Raw genomic sequence first — 23,588 nt, 5'->3', positions numbered from 1 at the left:
ATGGCGAGATGCATGTTAGTTGAGAGCGAATTGCCAAAGTCTTTATGGCCATATGCAGTACAAACCGCGGGAGTGATTCGGAACCGGTGTTTTAATAAACGCACAGGTCAGACAGCGTATAAGATGTTAACTGGAAAAAGACCTGCTCTTTCTAGAATGAAGAAATTCGGATCATTGTGCTATGCTTATAAACAAAATAGGGGAAAACTGGATCCAAGATGCGACAAAGGTGTTTTCTTGGGATATGACAAAAACAGTCCAGCATATTTGATCTATTTCCCAAAAACCGGGAAAGTTGAAAAGCACAGATTGATAAAAATACTAAATCCCGTGACAATGGATCAACAAACACAGAGTGATCAGATGTGTGAAGATGAGGTTTATGAATCCAGAAAAGATGGTGGGTCCAAACAGACGAAGGATGAGGATGTTCAGGATGGTAGTGAAAGCAGTCAAACTGAGTCCGAGGTTAAAACTGATGATAAAGTAGATGCTGGAGCTACACGTTATCCATCCAGAATCAGAAAGAGACCTGATTATTTGAGTGATTATATCACGGATGTGAAAGAGTGTGAAAATGAACAGATGCAAACCAGTGTTGATTATTGCTACAGATTGTTGTGTGAAATACCCACATCATTTAGCGAAGCTATTGTGTCAAGCAAGTCAAAAGAATGGGAAAGAGCGATGAGTGAAGAAATTCAATCCCTTAAGGAGAATGACACATTTACTTTAACCACCTTACCAGAGGGAAAGAAAGCAGTGGGGGGTAAATGGGTTTATGCCGTTAAAAAGAACTCAGACGGATCAGACAGATATAAAGCTCGATTTGTGGCTAAAGGTTTTAGTCAAACGAAAGGAGTTGATTATGAGGAGACTTTTTCACCGACTGCTAATTTATCGAGTGTGAGAGTTTTGATGCAGAAAGTGGTTCAGGATGATATGTTGGTTCACCAGATGGATGTAAAAACCGCCTATTTACATGCACCAATAAATGAAGAAATATATATACAACAACCAGAAGGTTTTGAGATAGAATCAAGTGAGACTAATAAACTGGTGTACAGACTAAAGAAATCACTTTATGGGCTGAAGCAATCGGGTCGTAACTGGAATCAAACCTTACATGACTATTTAAGCAATTGTGGATTTAGACAAAATATTGCTGATCATTGTGTGTATTCAAAAGAGACTGAAAGTGAAAAGGTAATCATCATAGTGTGGGTGGATGATTTACTCATTGCAGCTAACAATGAAAATGTGCTTTCAGGCGTGAAAGAAATGCTCTCTTCTAAATTCCAAATGAAAGATCTGGGGAAACTTAACCATTTTCTAGGAATAGATTTTCTTCAAGAAAAAGAATGTGTCACAATGTCACAGAAAGTATATATTGAGAACATTTTAAAGAGATTTAACATGCAAAACTGTAAGCCACGGTTAACACCCTGTGAACAGAAATGGACTCATTCTGATAAATTCGAGACATTACCAGATGTGAGGAGATATCGTGAAGCGGTAGGATGTCTTATCTATCTGAGCCATTGTACGCGACCTGATTTAAGCTATGTTGTCAGCAAACTGTCACAACATTTCAATGCGCCAACTGTTGATGATTGGACAGCAGTGAAACATGTTTTGAGGTATTTAAAAGGTAGTCGAGGGAGAGAACTGTGTTTTAGGAAATGTTCAAGTGGAAAACTGGGTCTACAAGCATACAGTGATGCAGACTGGGCATCCGATGTTTCTGATAGACGCAGTATGACAGGTTATTGTGTAAGCCTAAATGAAAATGGTCCTTTGATATCAGGGGTGGCTGTAGCTCAGGTGGCAGAGCAGGTCAGCCACTAATCAGAAGGTCGGTGGTTCGATCCCAGGCTGCACCCTGGCTGCATGCCAAATATCCTTGGGCAAGATACTAACCCCGTGTTTGCCTACTGGTGGTGGTCAGAGGGCCCGGTGGCGCCTGTGTCCGGCAGCCTCGCCTCTGTCAGTACGCCCCAGGGCAGCTGTGGCTACAATGTAGCTTGCTATCGCCTGTGTGTGAATGGGTGAATGACTGAATGTAGTGTAAAGCGCTTTGGGGTCCTATGGACTAGAAAAGCGCTATACAAATGCAGGCCATTTAGCATCATGGAAAACCAAAAAGCAGACAACTACAGCATTATCAACTTGTGAAGCCGAATACATGGCATTAGCAGCAACAATTCAGGAATGTATGTATTTGACTTATTTGATTCAAGATCTTGATGAGTTTGAGTATGAAATACCTATGATTTTGGAGGACAATCAGGGAACAATCGCTTTGTCAAAGAATCCAGTGAACAGACAAAGACGTAAACACATTGATGTGAAATATCATTTTATAAGGTCAGCTGTACATGAAAGAAAAGTGCTCATTGATTACTGTCCAACTGAGTCAATGGTAGCAGATATGATGACGAAACCAGTCTCAAAGTCTAAGTTAGACAAATTCTCTGGATTCGTGTTTGGAATATAAGATGTTTTTTTTGGAGGATTGTTTTTCCCCCCAACCTGTGTACAAGTGGGGGTGTTGGATTATGTGTCCACAGGTGTTTGTACTTTGTGCCTTAATAAAATGACGGTAAAAGGCCCCGCCCATATCCTATCCATGTCTTATCATGCAATGACTCTGTGAATGGACTGGAGAGGGGTTGTGGTAGAGTCCTCCGTCAGGAATGAGATGTATGTGTCGACTTTTTATTCTCCCTTAAAAGTATTATGCCATAAATGCTGCACAGGGCAGCTCTGCTAACAATTTCTAAACACAAAACCTCTTCACACTTCTAACATGCACATTTACACAACTAAATGGCAGTATTGATGAAAAGAAACACATTCAACAAATCCATTTAAACCTTAAAACAAACAAAAGGAAGCATCTCTATGGACAAACAAACCCCTCCACTTGGTTTGACCTGCTGATGTCATGTGTGACATCAGCAGGACTTTAAAATGAGGAAATGCCGGGCGGGCGTTTCCCCACACCTGACCCTCATGAAGACTGAAAAGACAAACAAAGTAAGAACAAATGACTTAATCTGTAACATAATAAAATGTAAAGAAACATGTAACTGAGTATTCAGCTTCATTTGCAGAATGTTTGATTTGCCAGCAACTGAATGCTTCCACACACAAACCCGGCATAGTGAGTGAAGCAATGTTACTTAACAAATACCAAATCATAGCAAATACATAGAAACAGAATAATGTGTTTAATATGCAAAAGAAGAAGAAGAAGTAAACACATATGGGACAAATGGAGACCATTGCAGCTCATCCACCAGTGGGGTAAAAAGAGCAACCAAGAAAGTGGCAGCCTGCACGGCCACAGATATGCTGGAGGAGCTAGAAGCTCTACCCATGGAGAAACTCCTGGAGAACCTTGCTAAGCCTAACAGGGGACAGGTACTTCTGCCCAACCTGGCAGCCACAAAGTGAACTCATTTAGGTAAAGATAACCACATGCACCTAACCAGCCTGCACCAGCCTGACATTTCTTCCTCCTAAGTAAAAACCAATGGATGGATTGAACTTAGAGTCTCAGCTCAGTTTTCTATTTTGACCACCTACACCCCAAGATACTCTTTTAAAAAGTGTTGTTTTCAGATCCCTTTGAAGTTCATAAAGGGCCTGTTCATTTTCATTCAGATGTTTTATTACATAAATGTTACTGTTTTCTTTTGATTTATGCTCCCACTACACTGCACCTCTACAAACAACAATGCCACGGACTGTCAGCTGCTTTTACATGCTGTGAACATGAGTAGGTTTGATCAGAGTTTCAATTATCAAAGAAAAGACAAACTGAGCAAAAAGAAGGAAAAAAAGACCAACTTCTTCCCAACTGACAAGAAAAATACTCGTCATGTTTTCATAATAAAGGATCAGGCTCCCCATTTATGACAGCTTGGACCAATAATGTATGTTACACTGATGCTACTGTAGAGACAGGGTCAACATCTCTATTTAAATATAATTAATATACAAAACACAATAAAAGTTATACATGAATTATTCATTATTTTTACTATTGATAAAATTCATGTATACTCATCAAAGTTATACATGAGTAACGACATTATTAATAATGATTAATAATAATAATTCTAATGCCAACATGATGACTGTTCATAGCTCCTGCTTTGAAATACTGAACTTAAACATTGAGCTGATGAAAGATCACAATTCACAGTGGCCCACTGTCAGAATCATTCTGAATATTAACTCATCGAGTTAATCTGAACCTTTCTCAAATGTGCTGTGAATAAATGCTGCTGCAAGCCACTGTGGGAAAGCTGTGTTATTATCATGGAAACATCTGTGACACATTCACAGAGGACGAGGACACAAAGGGACGACACGCAGAGGCTGTGTTAAAGTCAAAAATCCAAATCTTTAGTCTTAAACAGGCAGTGGTTACAAACAGGAAGACGAGCAGTCCATTAAACAGTCTACAGGGTCAAACATACAGAGAATTCAAACAGCTATTAAAAACAAATAACTGGACACTGAAAAACTTCAGTGATGTGTGAGGCACCAAAGGGAAGCAGCTGAGTATATTCAATGAATTCTCTTCAAATACAAAGACAGAAACTCCTACAGGCAGCATGCAAACTGAGCAGGATACACAAAGATTACAAAATAAATCAGAAAAGGATTTCAAACTTACTGAGAGCAAGGCCTCTGTTACAAATCTGTCTAATAGAAAAACATGCTGTACAGATACAATACGCTCAGTGTTCATGGTCATTTAAAAACTGGCTCTACCTGAACCACTTCAATATTTTATGAAGTCACTGAGTCGACCATTTCTACAGTTTGTTTCCTTCATTGCAGTTAGAGTGCGGCTGGTAAGGATGAAAACACACACAGAGCGTAAATTGTCTTTGTTAGTAACAAACGTCAGCAAAGAAAAGACAAAACACACAAACACTCTCATGATATTCATGAATCATTAGAAAGCATCTAAACATTCTGCTCGTGGACTTTTACAGTCTTATTTGCACTCGCTCATCTTCATAATCATCCTGATCAATACATGACAGGGGAGGCTTTGAGGTAGGCGGGGCTCTCTGCTGATGTCAGCATGAAAGGCAGGACCAGCGTCTGCCACATGTTGGTGAAACATCACAGTACACTGGCGTGGTTTCCTTTCCAGATGTTGGACGTTTGACACTTCAACGTTGAGGCCAACAAGAAGACACAGTTTTGGGTCGGGTTGCTGCAGGGTTTCTAACTGAGCAAAAGCAGAAGCACACAGACCAACAGGGATCAGATGCTGAGTGTTAGAGGAACATCTGTGCTGATCACTGAATGCTGCTGTGGTCTCTTGCTGAAGTTGGCTGGTGGGACAGTCTAATAGTGATATCCTGCCCATCGGAGGAACACTTTTAAAAACACATGCAATACTTTGTTTGTATTACAGTCACAGTTTATGTTATTTTTGTCCTTTAAAAGTGTTGCTGTACTATAAAGTCCTATAATTTGAGGCTAAAATGGCTCAGAGAGTCTCTCTCTCAGAGGATCTCCTTTGAAAGTGGAGACGGCTTTATCCACTGATCCACGTCACTTTACCTGGATGTTTTCTTTGAAGCTGGATGAAGACTCCTCTCCCTCACTCCTGCTGCAGCTGTGTGGTCCAGTTGGCCTCTGAGGTCACAGTCAACATCTGTAGCAGAAGAGGGGAAATAAAAGTCCAGGTTACCAAAACTGGGAGCTTTTCCAAAATAGAGCGTAACTGGACTTTTTCAGCCTTACAGGCAGATAGTCGTCTGAAGCTGCAGCTTTTTCTTTTTAGCTTTTTCCAATCTCTGCTCTCGGCTTTCTTTGAGGACATGTCTGCTTTCTTGGCATGGGTCTGTCTGCTGTTGGTGAACAGACTAAATCCACATACTCGCTACTAAGATCTCCTCAAGTAGTCTCAACCAGATTACAGTTTAAGAGTAAATGTCTCCTGAGAGTTTCACCTTGGGGGAGATGCTGTCTTGCTAACATGCAATCATGAGCATTAATCTATGAGGTGAAAAAGTAATTTTAAAAGCTCCAGCCACAAGTTTTATTTCATCTGTGTTTTGGTCAGAGTCCCATCAGACCTCCAGAATGGTGTCAGAGTGTTTTCTATCCACGTGATGAGCACAGGCCTCAGGTCCAGACCTCCACGGGCACCATAGCCTCTTTGGAGCTAATAGGTGCAAGAAGGTTTTGTTGGGATAGGAACTGAAGAGGAAACTGACGAGGAAGGCAAGGATCTTCTTCAGCTCCTCCGAGCCGGGACCTCTTTGTGTAGGCCAGCATTGGCCAGGTAGCCCTCCAGCATCGCTGGATGGCCGACAGTGGAAAACCTAGAGGAGGAGGAGAGAAACAGCAGCTTGGAGCATGTCTTTATACTGTTTAGTTTTTAGAGCCACAGACTTTCTTTTAATGTCATTGTTCAGGATCTATGACTGATTATGTATTTATTGTATTCCTCCATGACTGTGTGACAGCAAGTGGAAAAAAACAGCTTCACCTTTGTTGATATGCTTGTAATTTTAATATTGATTAAATGGCCCATGAAATAATAGAAAGCTCATATATGAAAATGTATTTTAAGAAATAAAATGTTAATCTGAGTACAAAGGAGTACACTCACCTTCTGGTAGATGGAGGTGTAGCGAGCGCTGGTGAACATCCAGGCCTCCTCGTAGAACTGATCACTGATTGGATCCAAAACATCGATGGAGGATCTGTGTAAGCGCTGAGGATCGTCCTGATGGACAGAACAGAAGGAGAGTGAGACAAGTGAAGATATACTAAACAACACTGTGACATGAACTGAGCCACACACAGTTTGATTCACAGGTGATTGACACATTATTTGACCACGAGCAATCTTTTCTGGTTTGACGCCGTCTTTGTAGCCAGAAACCAGCTCTCTCCTCGGCTTCCTCCACTACACGCTTCCCCCACGCCAGTCTCCTCCGTCACTATAAAGGGGAGAGTCATGAGCGCCATCACCCTCACCTGTGCCGTCCAACGTCCCGCCACCAGCCTCCACTGCAGCAGGCCAGAGACCACACCCCTGCCACAATAAGTAAAAGTATATCCTTGCTGTACCCTTAATGCTAAATGTGCTAAATTAACCGCTGCCTTTGCCCCTTTGGGATTATTCTTATGTCACTGGGATGTTGACCTTTGACCTTCACATTAGAGAGATGGGCAGACATAATTAGTGTATGAGTTTTAAAGTAACAGGTAATAAAGAGAGTGTAGCAAATGTAGTCAGGTTTATTACTCTGTATCACACATGAGTGCCCGAGGGAGGCGGGGCTGACTGGGGAGACACAGGAAACAGAGAGACAGGGCTGACTCGACATGAAACGATGAAACGTGGGACACGGGAACAGAAACTAAACACAGGCTGAAATGAACACTGAGGGAGGGAGAACTAAGATTACTGAGAGCCTGATAAATAAGAAGAACAAAAACCAAGAAAAACAAGAGTCAAAGAAAACCAAAAACACAAAGCATTGGGCCAGGACCCACTGCTGTGACATTTATATGTGATAAAAACATTAAAAACTGCTCAGATGTTGAAATCTTTCTACGTATACTTTAGGTTCAGCTCTCCAGCCTGGCATTTGGTTAAGCATGATTCAAACATTTGATTTTGTTTAACTGGTTTTAATTATAGTTACTTTTTGTGAACATTTGTTGCAGCATTTAAAAATACATCATTTATTTTCAAACTTTTATTTGATTTAGAGCATCATATTTGACCAACGTAAATGTTTTAATTTCATATAAAATAACTGAAGCAGTGAACTAAATATCTGAAATCTTTCCTTCCTTAAAAGTTATAATCCTACTTAAGTTATAGTGCAAACGCTTAAGCAACAAATATACTTGATGCTAATTAATTAATATTTCCCTTTGATGTTGCAACTATGCGGTCACTTCTGTCTTTAAACAAAATAATATTTTCCAGTTACAGAAATCATAAAGTCCAAACTAAAGTGCTACTGTTGCTATATGCACTTTATATAAATCATGGATGATGGTCCTGACATGAAGGAAGAGAAAGTTACAGGTTGCATCCTTTGACTTTGTCTCCGTGCCTTTGGGCGATTTTCAGAAGGACAGATGTTTCTGTTCAATTCTTAAATCAATTTTTTCAAACACAAACACTATTTTAAAGCTTCTAGAGAGTAAAATATTAATGATAATTATAATAACAATAATAAAAACAAAAGCTCTCAGATCCATCAAACCAAGCAGCAGAAAGAACAATAACTGAAGAGAAAACTTTAACCTTGTAGACTTCATTATGTTCCAGCTGCTCTACAGACGCTGTGACCTCGAACTTAAGCAGGTCGTAAAGTATGTGCAGCTCAATAACTTCATAATCAGACCCTGTGGTATTTAGGCAGCAGAACAACTAAGAATAACAACTACAAATAATGTTTTTAGGTTTCTGTTGTACTGCAAGGTTCTGTACAGGAGAACCAAACCAAGAGCAAATATTACGTCTCATTTACACCTGAGCACGAAGAGCCATCAACATTTAGCAAATTGAATCATCTTTGTTTAGATGCAAGAAGAATCATATAGAAATGAAAAAGTAGAAATAGAAATCCAGAGCAAAGATATCCTCTAATTCAGCGTAGCACATGTGCAGCTGCTGCGATTCACGTAAGCATTCGGCTCGTCGCTGTTGCAGATTTTTCTCTCGCTGTTCTGGCTCACAGCGCTGCAAACACAAAAATAAATATCCCCAAAGGTGTGAAAGGGAGCTAATTAGTAAGAGTATTGTTACTCTCCGCAGGAGTAGTCCAGCAGTAGAAATCAGTCCAATAACAAGGTGTGTAACATCTAGCAGGGTGACAGAAAAACCCAGGGTAACTTCTAAGGACCTCAACGTCTCTCTCACATTGTGTTTTTTAAACATGCTTCCATTTGTCACTTCAGTCTTTACTCTGAAATACAGGAAGAGAAATCATGGCTGAAACAATTTCTCATGAAACCAGGGGTGTGGTCCAACAGTCAGTTTGGTGAGGAAGGTTCCTAACTGAGAGAAGTGACCCAGAAGTATCTGTGTAGCAGCCACAATGAATCCAGATCATGAGCTTTATTAACTGATCAAAGTCTCTTCTTTCATCTTCTGTATCATTCAGTTTGCATTGGTAATGCCCATTATTGTAATGCTTTTTTAAGACCAGCAAAACTTTATTTCACTTTGGGTTAGCTGGGATAAGTGATGGATGGAGGGAATTTTACTTCAGCCACAGAAATCCTAAACAGGAAGGAGGAGCAGAGTTACAGTGGATCACTATCCAGCAGGGAAACAAGGTTTATTTCAATTTCTTGGCCATGAGTGAGATTTACTGAGTGGGCAAATTAGGGAGACGACACCATCAGATCCCGAGCCCTCCATGTGTTAATCAAGAGACGGCTGCTGTGCCACATCCATAAATAATGAATAAATTAGGAGCTAAAGCTGAAAGGACAGTTTATTTGTACCATCTTCACGTGAACACATTCAAGAACATCACAGATGAAGAAACATTAAAAACTTCCACACTACATAAAGCAAGAAAAATAGTTTTTCTTTCAGGTGGTTTCAGAAAAACAGAAACATCAAACATCTCCAAGACTCTCTTTGAAAGAACTAAAAACCTTTGTTCTCATGGTCCAATCATGAGTGAACTCCCCGATGAAGCCTTGTGTGCTAAAACATGTCAGAGTTTTAAAGGTTAAACATGAGTTTCCAAAACGTTTTGCTGGAGAACAATGAACTATTTGACTGAGTTTCAATCATTTACAGACGAGCAAAACCAGGACAGAGAAAAAAGGACCAAACTGACTCAGTAAAACAACAGAAAAGAAGATCCCATGTAGATCTGTATTATGTAGAAGTTCAGCCCAGCAACCAGTTCAGTTCAACACAAGTTTAAATGATTCTATCTGAACTCTGTGGAGCCTGATCTCAAGCTTTTTGAGTCTGACCAGAGGAAACCAGAGGATCTTTCTGTGTCTTCGAATTCACTGTGATCCAGTGATGGGAGTGATTTCAGCCCTGAGTGATCGCGCTGATGTTTGCACAGAGCAGACAATGAGGTGAATGTTTGGGCACATTGGTAACAGTGAAACAGTTTATTAGTAACGTGGGATCGTTTGTGTGCAGAGTATGAACTGAGATTCCTGAAGCTCTTGTCACACTGGTCACAGCTGTAGTTTCCTTCCATGTGTGCACGTTCATGACTGTTACGATTACCTGACTGTGAGAAGCTTCTCTCACAGTGTCTGCACTTGTGTGGTTTCTCTCCTGTGTGGACTCCTTTGTGTGTTTTAAGCTGACCTGCAGTGGTGAAGGATGACCCACACTGATCACAGAGGTGCTTTTTAACCCCACTGTGAATCAGTTCATGTCGTTTTAAATCACTTGGTGTGGTGAAGCTTCTCCCACATTCTTTGCAGTATTTCAGTTTGTCTCCAGTGTGTCTACGTTGATGTCTTTTTAGGGTCTTTTGCCGACTGAAAGTTTTTCCACAGAGGTCACAATGAAAGTCTTTCCCACCACCACAGTGATGACAGGGTTGAGAACTGGATCCATCTGTGTTGCTCTGCTTTTAAACAAAGACACAAAGACAGTGTAAGTCAGTCCTTCAACATTTGTATCCTGAACGTCGCCTGAAATAAAGAGCATCTCTGCAGACGTCCAACTACATTTGACTGTTTCAGTTAACACACTCAGTTTACTGGGCTGCAATAACTACAATACTACCACCATAATACTACAGTAATACTAAAATCATAACTGAAAGGAAAATCTGAATAATCACTCAGAGCTGCTTTTCCATGCAGTAGAATTGCTAACATGCTAACACAGTTTAATGAGCAGAGTTGTTCCAAACAGTCAGGCTAAAATGACAAGATAACAATATAAATACATACCTCACAGTAACTGCACTTGTAGAGTCTCTTTCTGGTGTGGATCTGTTGGTGTTGTCTCAGGTGACGTGGAGATTTAAAAGTCTTCTCACACAGGTCACATTGATAAGGTCTCTCCTCAGTGTGGGTAAACGTGTCGTTGCAAGTGTGTGTGAGTTGTAAACTGTTTGCCACACTGTTCACAGCAGTACACATCATGTCTGGTGTGAATGCGTAGGTGTGTATTTCGGCTCCCTCTCTGGCTGAAAGTTTTTCCACAGATGTCACAGCTGTATGGCTTAATTCCAGAGTGGGTAACTAGATGCCTCTGTAAGTGGCTACTTTGAGTAAAAGCTCTGCCACACTGATCACAGCTGTACGCTTTAACTCCACTGTGGATGAGTTGGTGTTGTTTTAGGGAACGCTTCAAGGAAAAAGACTTTCCACACAAGTCACAGCTGAACGGTCTCTCTCCAGTGTGGATGACCTGATGCTGTTTTAGTGAAGCCTTCAGAGTAAACTCCATCCCACACTCGTCACAGGTGTGTTTTTTCTCTCCCTTTCTTCTGTGAGGTTTGTCGGCCTCCTGAGAGCGCTGACTTCTGGCTCCATGTTGGTCCTGCAGTGACAGAGATACAAACAGAGGCAGTGAGTGAAATGCAGTCGTGGAACAAACTCAACCTTCAAACTCCATTAACACTAGTTTTAAACCTGAAGGTGGAGCGTGGCACCAAACACCTTAAAGGTCTCTTATCCCCACCTGCTGGTAATTCTAACACATTACATCCAACCTGGTGTTAAGCCAAGAAAGGTTATTATGCATTTTATCAATATTAGTATAGTATGAACATCTTCACACTAATCTGGACGCCTTATTCTGGACTAACTGAAGTCTGTTAAGATCTGTCTTATTAGCTGCTGACCAAATGATTGAACAATACTCCAGATGAGACATTACTAGTGCATTAATGACATCTTTCATAATGAAGAAGTGATACACAAAGGGGCGGCTGTAGCTCAGGTGGCAGAGCAGGTCAGCCACTAATCAGAAGGTCGGTAGTTCAATCCCAGGCTGCCTCCTGGCTGCATGCCAAATATCCTTGGGCAAGATAATAACCCCATGTTTGCCTACTGGTGGTGGTCAGAGGGCCCGGTGGCGCCAGTGTCCGGCAGCCTCGCCTCTGTCAGTACGCCCCAGGGCAGCTGTGGCTACAATGTAGCTTGCCATCGCCAGTGTGTGAATGTGTGAATGACTGAATGTAGTGTGAAGCGCTTTGGGGTCCTTAGGGACTAGAAAAGCGCTATACAAATACAGGCCATTTACCATTTCATAGCCATAGCTATGCCTTGTCGGCAGAGTTATGTGACATTAGTGATGTTTGTACTTTCAGCGTTAACTTGCTTTTAAAGCCTTTAAAATATACGCCGTTCAATAGTCGACCTTCATCTGACAGAGAATGTGATGATTTTGTGGATAATTAAAGTCAGTCATATATCCACAAACACAACAAGCTGAAAGTCAGTGATGCTGCTCGGTTTGCAGTCCTGAACATCACGGCACAAGCAGGATTCACTGCACTGTTAATGTTAGCTGTGTTATATTGCTGCCTCTGTTCGGTGGTGTCGAGCCAAACGCACTTTAACGTGTGTTTGAACGAGCTGACGGTTCACTCGTTAAGCTGAAAGAAAGATGCTTTAATCACAGCAGTCACACATGTGTCCACTGCACCATCTGGAACTCTTCTTGTTTACACTCGTAATAACACAAACACTAAATCCTGCTTCTCTGGTGCTGTTGTGTAGCAGTGTGTACACCTGAGACTGTCACCTGTCTGTCTGTCCTGCACTCTCTCTCTGTTTCTTTCTCTCTGATTGTGGAATAAAAGTATGAACATGTGTTTATAAGTTACACTTGTGTTTGAATCCTGCAGCTTATCACACATTTGATTTCCATGTGTGATAAGCTGCAAGTGTCCAGAGTGAGGACAGACTGAGGGAGCCACTGCTGCACATCATCTGTGAGGCTTTGCAGCCCTGATGATCCACCAGGACAAACTCAGCAGTGTGTGAGGAAGAGGAGGAGGAAGAGCCAGCAGCAGCTGACAGATGGAGAGAATAGACAGACTGTTCCCTGTTTGTGAAGGACTGCTAGGAAAGTTTAACATAACTGTCTGTGCTGAATCAGTCTTATTAGGTAATGTTCAAATAATGTGATCATCCCAGTGTTTCCAGTGTGGGAGAAAGTACTCAGGGCCTTCAAGTTACACACTATGAAAGGCAGCAACAAGTTTAATGTTCAGAAACCTAAAGTCTGTATCAGCAGCAGGATGGAGCTAAAAATAAATGTTGGTTTCAGTTCTATGAAGCTTTGAGTATTTTGGATCAGTAGCTGCTGTGTTTGTTGCATCATATTGCTGTAACTGTTTATATGCTTTATATATTCTGAGCTAAGTTGATCTATAGTGTTACATCATATTCTATAAGGATGTTATGTGTTTGTAGACTTTCTGCCCAGTTTGACCCATTTAGCAGAAGTCAGCCTGTTTAAGGCTCTGATATCTATTCTGTGTGACTTAAAGCAGTTATGACATGGTCTGATTTTCTCACCCAATAAAGGAATATTTCATATATCAGTCTACTCTTCATTCTATCAGACACAGTTATCACAGCTCCTACATTTGCTTTTTACACATACCGTATTTTCACGACCATAAGGCGCACTGTGCTAAAAGGCGCAGTCTCAGTTATGTGTGCCCTTACTGTATTTAACACACACATAAGGCGCACTGGACCATAGGGTGCATACAAGTACCGTATGCGTATTTAAAAATAAAGCGGGAGCAAACCTGAATTCGGTACCTTACTCACATTTCTATTGCCGGTAATCGTCATCATCAACAACACACAAGCATACAAGTGTGCATATTTAAAAATAAAGCAGGAGCAAAACTGAGTTTGGTACTCACATTTTTATTACCAATAATCGTCATCATCAACAACACACAAGCATACAAGTGTGCGTATTTAAAAATAAAGCAGGAGCAAAACAAAGTTTGGTACTCACATTTTTATCATCAATCAAACCCATCGAAGTCCTCATCCTCTGTGTCTGAATTGAACAGCTGCGCTAAATCTCCATCAAACATGCCAGGTTCACTTTCTTCACTGTCAGAGTCACTTTCCGTGCCGTGCGGCTCCTCGGAAACGATGCCGGCTTTTGCGAAAGCTCGAACAACAGTGCCAGCAGACATGTTAGCCCAAGCATCTACAATCCATTGGCAAATTGTGGCGTAACTCGCCCGGCACTGCCTTCCACTCTTAGTGAAACTGTGGTCTCCACCGGTCATCCATCGCTCCCAGGCCGCTCGCAGCCTTACTTTGAACGGGCGGTTCACACCGATGTCCAGCGGTTGGAGTTCCTTTGTCAGGCCTCCCGGAATGACAGCAAGCTCACAGTTCATTTGATTCAGAAGTTTTTTCACATCGGCTGTGAGATGGGCACGCATAGAGTCACAGATTAAGAGCGATGGTGATGCGTGGAAAAAAACCACCTGGTCTCCTTACATACACCTCCCTCAGCCAGTCTTTCATCATTTCCTCATCCATCCAGCCCTTTTCATTTGCCTTAATGATGATTCCTGCTGGAAACTTCTCTTTAGGCAAAGTCTTTCGCTTAAAAATCACCATAGGCGGCAGTTTCTGTCCATTAGCATGGCAGCCAAGCACAACAGTAAAAGAAGACTTTTCATACCCCGTTGTGCGTATCGCTACCGTGCTGGTCCCCTTCTTCTCCACAGTGTGACTCACCGGGATGTCAAAAGTGAGCGGGACCTCGTCCATGTTTGTGATGTGGCTGGGCTGGATGTGTTTGTCGCCGATGTGTTTGCTGCAGTAGGAGCGGAAGATGGCCAGCTTTTCCTTATAATCCGCTGGAAGTTGCTGCGCTACCGTAGTCCTGGTCCGGATGGAAAAATGGCACCGTTTCATAAAACGAAAGCACCAAGACGGACCTCCTTGGAAATGTTCAATGTTCATCTCTTCAGCTAGTGAAACTGCTTTTAGCTGAATGGTGACCGTCGAAACTGCTTCTCCCGCTCGCTCTTTGCTCGATGATCCACCGCTCGAGTCTTTCCTCCAACTCGGGCCACCTCGCCTTATGTCCGCGGAAACTCAGCTGCGTTTTCTTGACCTGCCGGAGCTTGTTTTCCAGCTTCCTCCATTTGCGAACCATCGATTCGTTAATCTTAAATTCTCTCGCCGCTGCTCGATTTCCATGTTCCTCCGCGTAGCTGATGGCCTTCAGTTTAAACTGTGCTTCGTAAGCGTGTCTCTTTGCCATTTTCAGGGTTGTTAAAACAACGATGTCCTGCATAATGCACATACCTGTTCTTTTATACAGGTATGTGCGATTGTCCCGGTATATACGATCAACGCCCACACTTCACCCTTTAACGTTCTTATGGCTTTTACACATATATGTAAGCATTGAGCCAAATGTAATAATGCCAACATACTGAAGGAACAAAATTTGTCTCTTATATATGAGACATCTGTATACACACTGTCACAGATACTTGTCTGTGAGTGAAGTGATTAATATAATAACTATAATATTGGCCATATCATATTTACACTGACTTTAGTCTCATGAACAACATCAGCTAATTGTTATTTACAGCTAATCTTAAACGACTGTTCAGCACAGAAATGAAGCCCAACAATCATGTTTCACAGTCCTGTGGTCTCAGCCTCAGATACTCATCAAATCACACAGAGCTCATGTAGAAACAAATGAACTAAATATGTTCTCCTTCATTTCTGTCAAACAAAGCTGTATGAAACATTTCCAGCTGTTAGTATCATGGTTGCTAGGCAACCTGGGCAGCGCGACGGAGGCTAGACGTCCCATTTCACGAGCCTACGAGCCTCGCACTTCGGCCTTAGCGGTCTTTGAGTACGCGGCCCTTGAGGACTTTAAAGCTGCAGAACCTGAATCGGGATACAGCCATGATGATCTCCAGCCTCGTGCTCGCCAACATTCTCACCTGAGTTAAGAAGACGATCACTGAAATGGTCTCAGCAGGTCCTTTGATGACAGCAATGAAATGCAGTGGTAAGGCTTTTTGGGGATTAAGTTCGTTTTCATGGCAAAGAAGGACGATGCAGTTCATCTGATCACTCCTCATAACATTCTGGAGTGCAGGCAAAATGCTATTATAAAAACTTAAGCAGCAACTTCTCCAGGTTCCAATATTTATGCAATTCTCAAACCTTTTGGCCACGACTGTATAACCTCTTCTGAAGTTTAGTGGATATTATACATGGTTATGCTCAGGATGTGTCGGCCAGTTTCCACTGGAAACGCCTTTTGGTTAAACTGTCAGCGAGGAATTTGCATTTGCACTGTTACATTTTTATATAACTTTAATGCACATAAACAACAGCTGCTTGTTTCAGTGAAAATACATTGATGGGTTTTTAATAAAGTTGTGCAGCTGTAAAGTATTTTGTCTGGTGTCAATTCTATCGTCAGCTACATCGTTATGGCAAATGTTCAAATGTATATGGTGATAAATATCTTTGGTCATATGGTCCTGCTCTGTCGGTCACCTTCTGTGTTGAGCTCATTGTTTCCTCTGTAGTGGCTGAGCTGAGTCCAAGTAGCTGAAAATGTTCCTCTGCTGCTCCGTCAGACTCTCCTCCTCCTGCTGATCAGCTGGGACACAAAACAGATCTTTGTTAGGCTCCACACTGCACTGACGAGTCAAAGTGTCTCATATGTTCATCTGACAAGTAAAAGAACACATTTTTGTTTCCCGAGGTGGGCAACTTGTTGGAAACAAACACAAAAGGTTTGAGCACTGATACCTGCCATTGCTGGCATTGAAAGATGCAACGCCAGCAATGTGGATTGTCAAGACTCAAACCAATCATCAAGCAAAGACAACAGGGATCATTTGTTTCTGTTTATTTAGCATTCACAGCATTTGTAGTTGCCTTCTGTGCAGGGGAAGTCCACGCACACTGTGTGGTACCGCCATCCGCAGAAGGTGCATTCAACCTCTGTAAGAGAAACGAGATTGTCTGAGACTGAAATGATATTGACTAAAGAAGTGGTGATTTGTAAACCTTCACATTTTGATCCGGGACGTACTCTGCATGAAAACAAGCGCTCACTCTTCCTGCTCAACAAATGACACGGGCGGAGCCTTATACCACGTGATACAGAAGCTGTGCCGTGTGATGCTAAAATTAGCAGGGAAACAACAACGGAGAGCACGTCAGGGATGACGAGAAAGTGACAGGAGAAAATCCGTCCCGGTCAACCACCCAAACATCAATAACGGGAACCTTATACAGCGCTTCCCTATACACGTCGAACTCCCGCAGGCACAAAGACATTACGGAGGCTATCACTTATCACCTGACCAAAGATATGGCTCCATCAACACTGTGCAAAACGAGGGATTTAGGAAAACGATCAAAACCCTAGACAAATGCTACACAGTGCCGTCCCGCAACTATTTTTCTATTGTTGCACTACCTGCTCTGTACACGCAGCGTCGCGCAACGGTGGAGACGGAATTTCAAGCAGGACAACATTTTGCTGCAACAACAAAACGTGAGACATTTGTTGTTTTATGTTTATTTATTGTTATGAGAGAATCATGATCTCAATTCTAAGCCAAAAAATGGTGATTCTCATTTTATGCAAAATCGTGCAGCCCTAAAATTAACACAAAACTATTGTTTCACCAGAGAAACACACATGAAGAGAGAGAGAGAGACAATAACAGCTACCAAACAGTCGTCATAATTCGTCACACAATGAGAAAAGGACAAATCAACAAGTAACAATGACTAATTAATAATAAAATCTGTAACATAATGTATTGTTTGGAGTTTAGTCTGATTGGTTCAGGATGAGCTGCCATTATCCAATCACACATCTGCTTACCTGCATCTTTTCTCTTTTTTCTAACCTGAGCACCTGATGGCTTTGAACTTTTGTTGTCCATCTTCCATTGGTTTGAATTTTGCGCTCCAGTACAAACACAAATCCCCCAACCCGAGGATCAGCACAATTAACCTAACAGACCTACACCTTAGTTCACAGATTCACTTTGTCTAAGGTTGATTTCTGGGATTTCACACAACCCAGGATTCAGATCGTGAATCCATGATGGGCTTGGATTTACATCATTATAAATGAAATGCGCTCTACTTGGAAGCAGCCGGCCCCGCCCCTTTTGACGGGTTGTGTGAGACTTTAAATCATCAAACTGTAAATTATAAATTTAAATTGTTATTGATCCTTTACCCCGAGTCCTAAAGTGTAGATTTATTTTCTTACTCTTCTTATATTTATTGTTTGTTTACTTGCACCGCTGTAACTGCAGCCTCGTCGTCTCGTCTCTCTATATGCTGGACTGTCTGTAGCGGAGATGACAATAAAGTTTACTTTGACTTCAGCAGCGCGCAGGCGCACCGAGGGCTCTCGCGCTCACTTTATAGAATTTAGAAAAAACATCGGTGCAGATTATAAGTCTGTATCATAATATCTGTTTGTTGTGTTGTTTTTATTTTGTTTTGCGAGTTGGTTATTAGATGCCGCTCCAGCCAGCCAGAGACTCCCCGCCGCCCCGCCCTCTCCTCCCTGTGCCGCCAGCAGCAGGCGCACCTCGCAAACGGAGGGCGCCCTTACTCCCAGCAAATGGCTGATAGAAAACCGATCAGTGCCTACGAATTTCCCAATATGCGCTGGCATGACGTCGGGGAAGCATGGGTACGACCGATTATTTTCTTTTTTTCTTGCCAATGCCAGTGATGCCCCCCCCACCACGATGCATTCTATTGGTTTGCACACTTACACACACCCAGCTGTGGTTTCCTGTTTTGCTGGACTCTGGAGAGCCCCGCCTTTAACGCTCTTCTCTCACAGAGAGCAACAGAAAACTTGGAAAAACTCCAGATTGACTGAACTCAGTTCAAAGTTACCTTGACACCTTTAGATGTGAGACGTAGTGATGGTCCGCTTGAAGCTGACGCTCCGGTGCGTGTGTCAGAAAGATCAACGCGCTGCTTCAGAAGCACCGTGTCGAGGCTTGATTCGGCTACGGGCTGTGCGTTAAACGTGAGTCTGGGAGCGCGCTAGCCGCGTGACAGAGACGCAGGCTTCTCCGCCGTTTGGGGCGTGGAGAGTGTCCGAAGGTTGAATTCTCCGCCATATGGGGCGTTTGAGAGTTTTCAACAGAGAGCGCTAGCTGTGCGTGCAGACGCAAGCGATAGGCCTATGTTGTGTGTGTGTGCGGGCCAGACGTGGTCTGCGTGAGTGTGGCTGATTGTTGTCTTGTAATGGAGAATAAAATGTGTAAGTCTGCCTTAGAAGGAGATGTAAAATTTATGCAGAAAGTTTTACCAGGCAGCACGCAGTATGTAGGTTGTTGGTGTGAGAAATATGGATTTGAAGGGACATTAGTGGAAGTTAAGTGTAAAATGCTGGTAGAAAGAATAGCTGTAAGTGTAGCAGGTAAAACAGGTAAAGCGAAGCAGAGGAAGGAATTGCAGTTAGCAGTTGCTAAGTTGTGGCTGGAGCAGACTCAGAAGAGGAGAGAAGCACAGAATGTTAAAAGAGCAATATTGCAAGAAGTTCTTGTGAAACCTGAGGATGAAACTACAGCTCAATCCACTGCAACTACTCTAGAACAACACCGTAGAAAAGCATTAGGAAGAGCAAGAATGTTAGCAGAAAGAAGAGCCAGAGAAGAGCGTGAGAGAGCAGAGGCAGAGGTGGAGGAGAGATTAAAGGCATATTAGGAGCAGCATTGAGTCCATTACAGACTAGGCAAGAGAGGAGACAGAAAGGAAAGAAAGTGAACACAAACGTTACAACTACATATCCATCCCTGACACAACACAACACAAAAAAAAAAAAAAAAAAAAAAAAAACATATGGTGTTTCTGTAACAGAGTGTGAAGATGAAGAAAGTTTTTCTCCTGATCAATTCGGCGAGTGTGAGAGTGTCTGACGTCATGGTGTGTGTGAAAGGTATCCAGCTGGGGCAGACGTGATTCTGCAGGTCACCTGCCCAGTGGACAAAAAGAAATAAAATAGTTGTGTGGATGAATGATAGCATGAAGAGTGTTTGGTGTTCCTCAGTCTGAAACAGCTGTAATGCTATTTTCTGTTTTGGAGAAAAGTACAGTTAAAGAAAAAAACAGAGAGAGATGTGTGTTGTTTTAAGCAGTGATGAGAATAATGGAAGTGTGATGAGAGAGGAACACAAAAACATACAGAAAATGCATTAACTATACTAACCCCACATGCATATACACATACAATGATACTAATGAGACCAGACAGCATCTTAAGCATGAGATTCTGTTTGTCATCTTGTCCAAGTCACTAGTAAGATGAAAGTGATACATAGACTAGTGGACTGAATATTATAGGAGGACAGATGGTTGCATCATAGAGGAGAAAACAGAATGCTGATGAGAGGTCTTAAATGAGTGAGCTGATTGTGAGTTTCTGGTGTGTGAAGAAGTTTTACCATGGCACACATTTAGTTACATGAGAACTAAAACTTATTATGTGCTAAGACAACAGGGTTATGCTGTATGTTGTGTGTATGGCTGATTGGATGAATGTTTGAGATTAAACTGGCTGTTGATTTGTCTTTTGTTACTAAGTTGAACCTGCTAATTGGGTTGTTACGATTTATCCCCCTGGCATGAAGAACACGTGTCATGACTTAAACAAGGCCTATCTTTCTTTTATTTTGTTACTTTCATGGTGCACTGAAAGTTTTGTTTGATGATCTCTGTTTGAGCAGATCTGCACGATTAGAACCGAAGCGTCGGCGAGAAAACTGTTGCAAAGTGAGCTTCTCCAAAATTAAAATGGGCTCTTATTTGGGACAATTAGGAAACAAGTTCCTGTCCAAAAGGATTCAACGAGGAAATCCAGTCTAAATTATTTTTCTTTTTGAAATGACGTTGTTTTGCTGAGCGTGGAAACGAATGCGACGATAATTTCCACAATTAGCAAAAGAAGGAATCACTGAGTGAATGAGTAAGAATTTTAAAATAAATGGGGAACTGACTGACTGACTTAACACCATTGTGTGAAGTCAACCCCCACCTGACAAAGGTGTGGATGTATCTCTGTGTGTGTCTCTGTTGCAGGAGAAGGAGACCACAGGATTCCTCCTGTGGGTCACATGACTATGTGAACTCTGAAAATTTAACCTTTTTAGTTTAAATTCTCTGTCTGTGAATTTACCATGTGTGTGTGTTATTCACTAACTTGTGTTGCTCACAGACATTACTGTGAGAAAGTGTATACACCTGCGCAGCGCTAACATTAGGGCTGGGACAACGCGTCGACGTAATCGATTACGTCGACGCAAAAAATACGTCGACGTAAAAAAATCTGCGTCGATGCGTCGTCACTTTCAAAAAAAGACATGGCGGCAGCGAGTAGCGAAATCATGAGTGAGGCAGTTGCAGTCAACTTAAATCACTCCACCCGAACACGCAGCTCTACAGTATGGGGATATTTTAACAGAAAAGGAAGTGATTCAGTCGTTTGCCGGCTTTGTGAGGTGGAAATGGCCTATCATAAAAGCACGACGGCTATGCACCAGCACCTCAAACGACTGCATCCAGGAGCAGCTCCTGCAAAGGACAAACCACCGTAAGTTTAACTTTTTTACTAACGCTAGTTTTTACCCGTTAATTCATCCAGACCCCCCCACGTAGACGTACACTCACTCATAGACACAGAGATAAACACCCAACCTCCGTAAATACAAAACTAATTTAAGCTGCTGAGCAGTAACATATAGCAGCTGCTGTTTAGTTGTTGTTGTTGTTGTTTTGTTTGTGGCCCATGCTGGCAAAATGAGTCGGAATGCACGCAGGCTGATTATCAGAATCGGCGAAAGACAAAAATGTGAGACAGCGAATTGGCCGCAGGAGAAATGTTAACAAGGATAATGCACCACCTGCTAAACGTAGCCGTCGTGGACACTATTACAACATTGTTAAAGTGCTTGCAAAAGCAAAATGACAACGAACTCTTGATTTGTCAAATTTAATGTGTTTCATCCTATTTGAACGCTGTTTTTATACATAATGCTTCTCCAGCTTGATCTTATAGGTCAAAGTTATGCCATCTAATGACTAGAAAGCAGTGCACCAGTAAAGGTGCCATCAGCCCTGGGTGTTTAAACGTTATCTTTTCCAGCCATCATGATTACTGCATATCATATGTTCAACATTGGGGATTATCATTAACCTCTTACTGTTATGCTATGAAAGCACATGGCATAACAGTATGTGTGTATCTATCTATCTATCTCAACCAGATCCTTATCAAATTATTTTGATATTATGCTTTCCATATAATTATTTTGTAATTATTCGAATTCATCTGTGTGCTGTGTGTGGTTTATGATTTCAGGAATAAACAGAAAAGTCTGGAGGACTACTGTCAGAGAAGAAGTACACCATGCACCCCCCAGGAGGTGGCTGTACTTACTGAGAGCGTCTTATCTATGATTTTAAAAGACAAGAGACCACTTGCTGTGGGTGAGGGATTCAAAGAAATGCTGACCACTTTCCAACCAGGTTACACTCTGCCGTCTAAGCGTCATTTTACAAGCATGATGGAGAGAAAGTATGAAACTTCAGTGGAGAGACTAAGGAATGAACTAAAAAAAGCCACATCCAAAATCTCCCTTACCACTGATGCTTGGACAAGTCTGGTCACAGAGTCCTACTTAGGGGTAACTTGTCATTTCATTATTTGTTCAAAGACGCCATATGAGCTCCTCCCCTTTGTGAGTGTGGACGCTTCATCTCTTTGCTCTTGAATGCTTTGCTTCTTATATTGATTTTTATTGATTTTTATGCTGATTTTTTCCCTTTTTTCCGTGTGAGCTTACCTGCGATAACTTCTGGACACTTGTAGATCATTAGGACTAGAGTGTTCTTAACAGAAACAGCAACATTTTATGGTTACCTTGTCCTCAGCGCTCCGTGTGTCTGTGGCCTAGACACAGCTGAAGCCTGATTACAGCGTCTGGGCACCGAGCAGCCTCAATAGCCTGGAAAGGTGCTAACCGCTAGGCTAACTAGCAACAAGATGCCTTCCCTCTCCACAGATGACTACCACAGCCTCCTGCAGAAGATTGCAGTACTGGAGACAAAAATTCATCGCTTAGAAGTAAACGTGGAGGTAAATGGACTGTGTGGAAATGAAACAACCTTGCCTTTGATTCAAAACAATGGCGATGAGCAAGCTAGTACACAGCTAAGGAGCACAGATAACATGACCAAGAAAGTAGACTCTGTGCATTATTATAAATCCTCAAGTGATAATCCCCCCTTAGACTGTCTTGGTGCAAAACCAAGACATAAATCATGTCTCCTGGAAGGGGGAGGACGTATCACAGGCAGGGCACAGCGAGCTGAAATCTCTGAAACCGACTGGCCTTCACTTCCTACGAGACAGAGAAGCTCTTCTACCCCTGTATACGGGAGGAAACAGGACTGGACAACCGTGAATAGGAAGGTTAACAACAAACCTCCAAAACAACTGAATGTGAAACTGCAGAACAGATTTGCTCCACTATCAAAGGACCCTGGATCTA

At 42.1% G+C, this 23,588-nt stretch overlaps 1 protein-coding gene and 1 long non-coding RNA gene across 5 annotated transcripts; both read right to left on the bottom strand.

The window, feature by feature from the left end:
- Window positions 1–4,976: 4,976 nt before the first annotated feature.
- LOC143415938 (phospholipase D1-like) lies at window positions 4,977–21,286 on the bottom strand. 4 transcript variants are annotated; one of them, XM_076881327.1, is made up of 6 exons: window positions 18,928–21,286; window positions 16,540–16,645; window positions 6,653–6,769; window positions 6,114–6,362; window positions 5,596–5,689; window positions 4,977–5,257 (listed from the first exon to the last, which is right to left on the bottom strand). In XM_076881327.1, exons 2-5 carry the CDS (start codon window positions 16,555–16,557, stop codon window positions 5,636–5,638), a joined length of 438 nt encoding a protein of 145 aa, XP_076737442.1. In that variant the 5' UTR covers window positions 16,558–16,645; window positions 18,928–21,286; the 3' UTR covers window positions 4,977–5,257; window positions 5,596–5,635. The 4 variants fall into 4 exon arrangements, 3 of the variants coding, with proteins under 3 accessions (XP_076737442.1, XP_076737441.1, XP_076737440.1); XM_076881326.1 differs by lacking the exons at window positions 16,540–16,645; window positions 18,928–21,286 and having other exon boundaries at window positions 4,977–5,253; window positions 6,653–7,421; XM_076881325.1 differs by lacking the exons at window positions 16,540–16,645; window positions 18,928–21,286 and having other exon boundaries at window positions 6,653–7,420.
- Window positions 10,997–15,378, bottom strand: LOC143415941 (uncharacterized). Its single transcript, XR_013096372.1, has 2 exons — window positions 13,994–15,378; window positions 10,997–11,548 (listed from the first exon to the last, which is right to left on the bottom strand). It is a non-coding gene; the product is annotated as an uncharacterized LOC143415941 (long non-coding RNA).
- Window positions 21,287–23,588: the final 2,302 nt, after the last annotated feature.

This window comes from Maylandia zebra, unplaced genomic scaffold (assembly GCF_041146795.1).
Source record: "Maylandia zebra isolate NMK-2024a unplaced genomic scaffold, Mzebra_GT3a scaffold11, whole genome shotgun sequence".
Lineage (NCBI taxonomy): Eukaryota > Metazoa > Chordata > Actinopteri > Cichliformes > Cichlidae > Maylandia > Maylandia zebra.
The sequence above is the reverse complement of the archived record's forward strand: the minus strand, read 5'-3'. Positions and strand labels throughout refer to the sequence as shown.

Bases quoted from the DNA above. Each gene is read 5' to 3' on its own strand.
- LOC143415938 (XM_076881326.1), bottom strand. From the start codon at position 6,874: ATGTGTCAATCACCTGTGAATCAAACTGTGTGTGGCTCAGTTCATGTC. The intron at 6,363-6,652 runs GTGAGTGTACTC...CTCCTCCTCTAG, and splicing joins ACACCTCCATCTACCAGAAG to GTTTTCCACTGTCGGCCATC. The intron at 5,690-6,113 runs GTCTGATGGGAC...CTTCTGCTACAG, and splicing joins ACTCTGACACCATTCTGGAG to ATGTTGACTGTGACCTCAGA.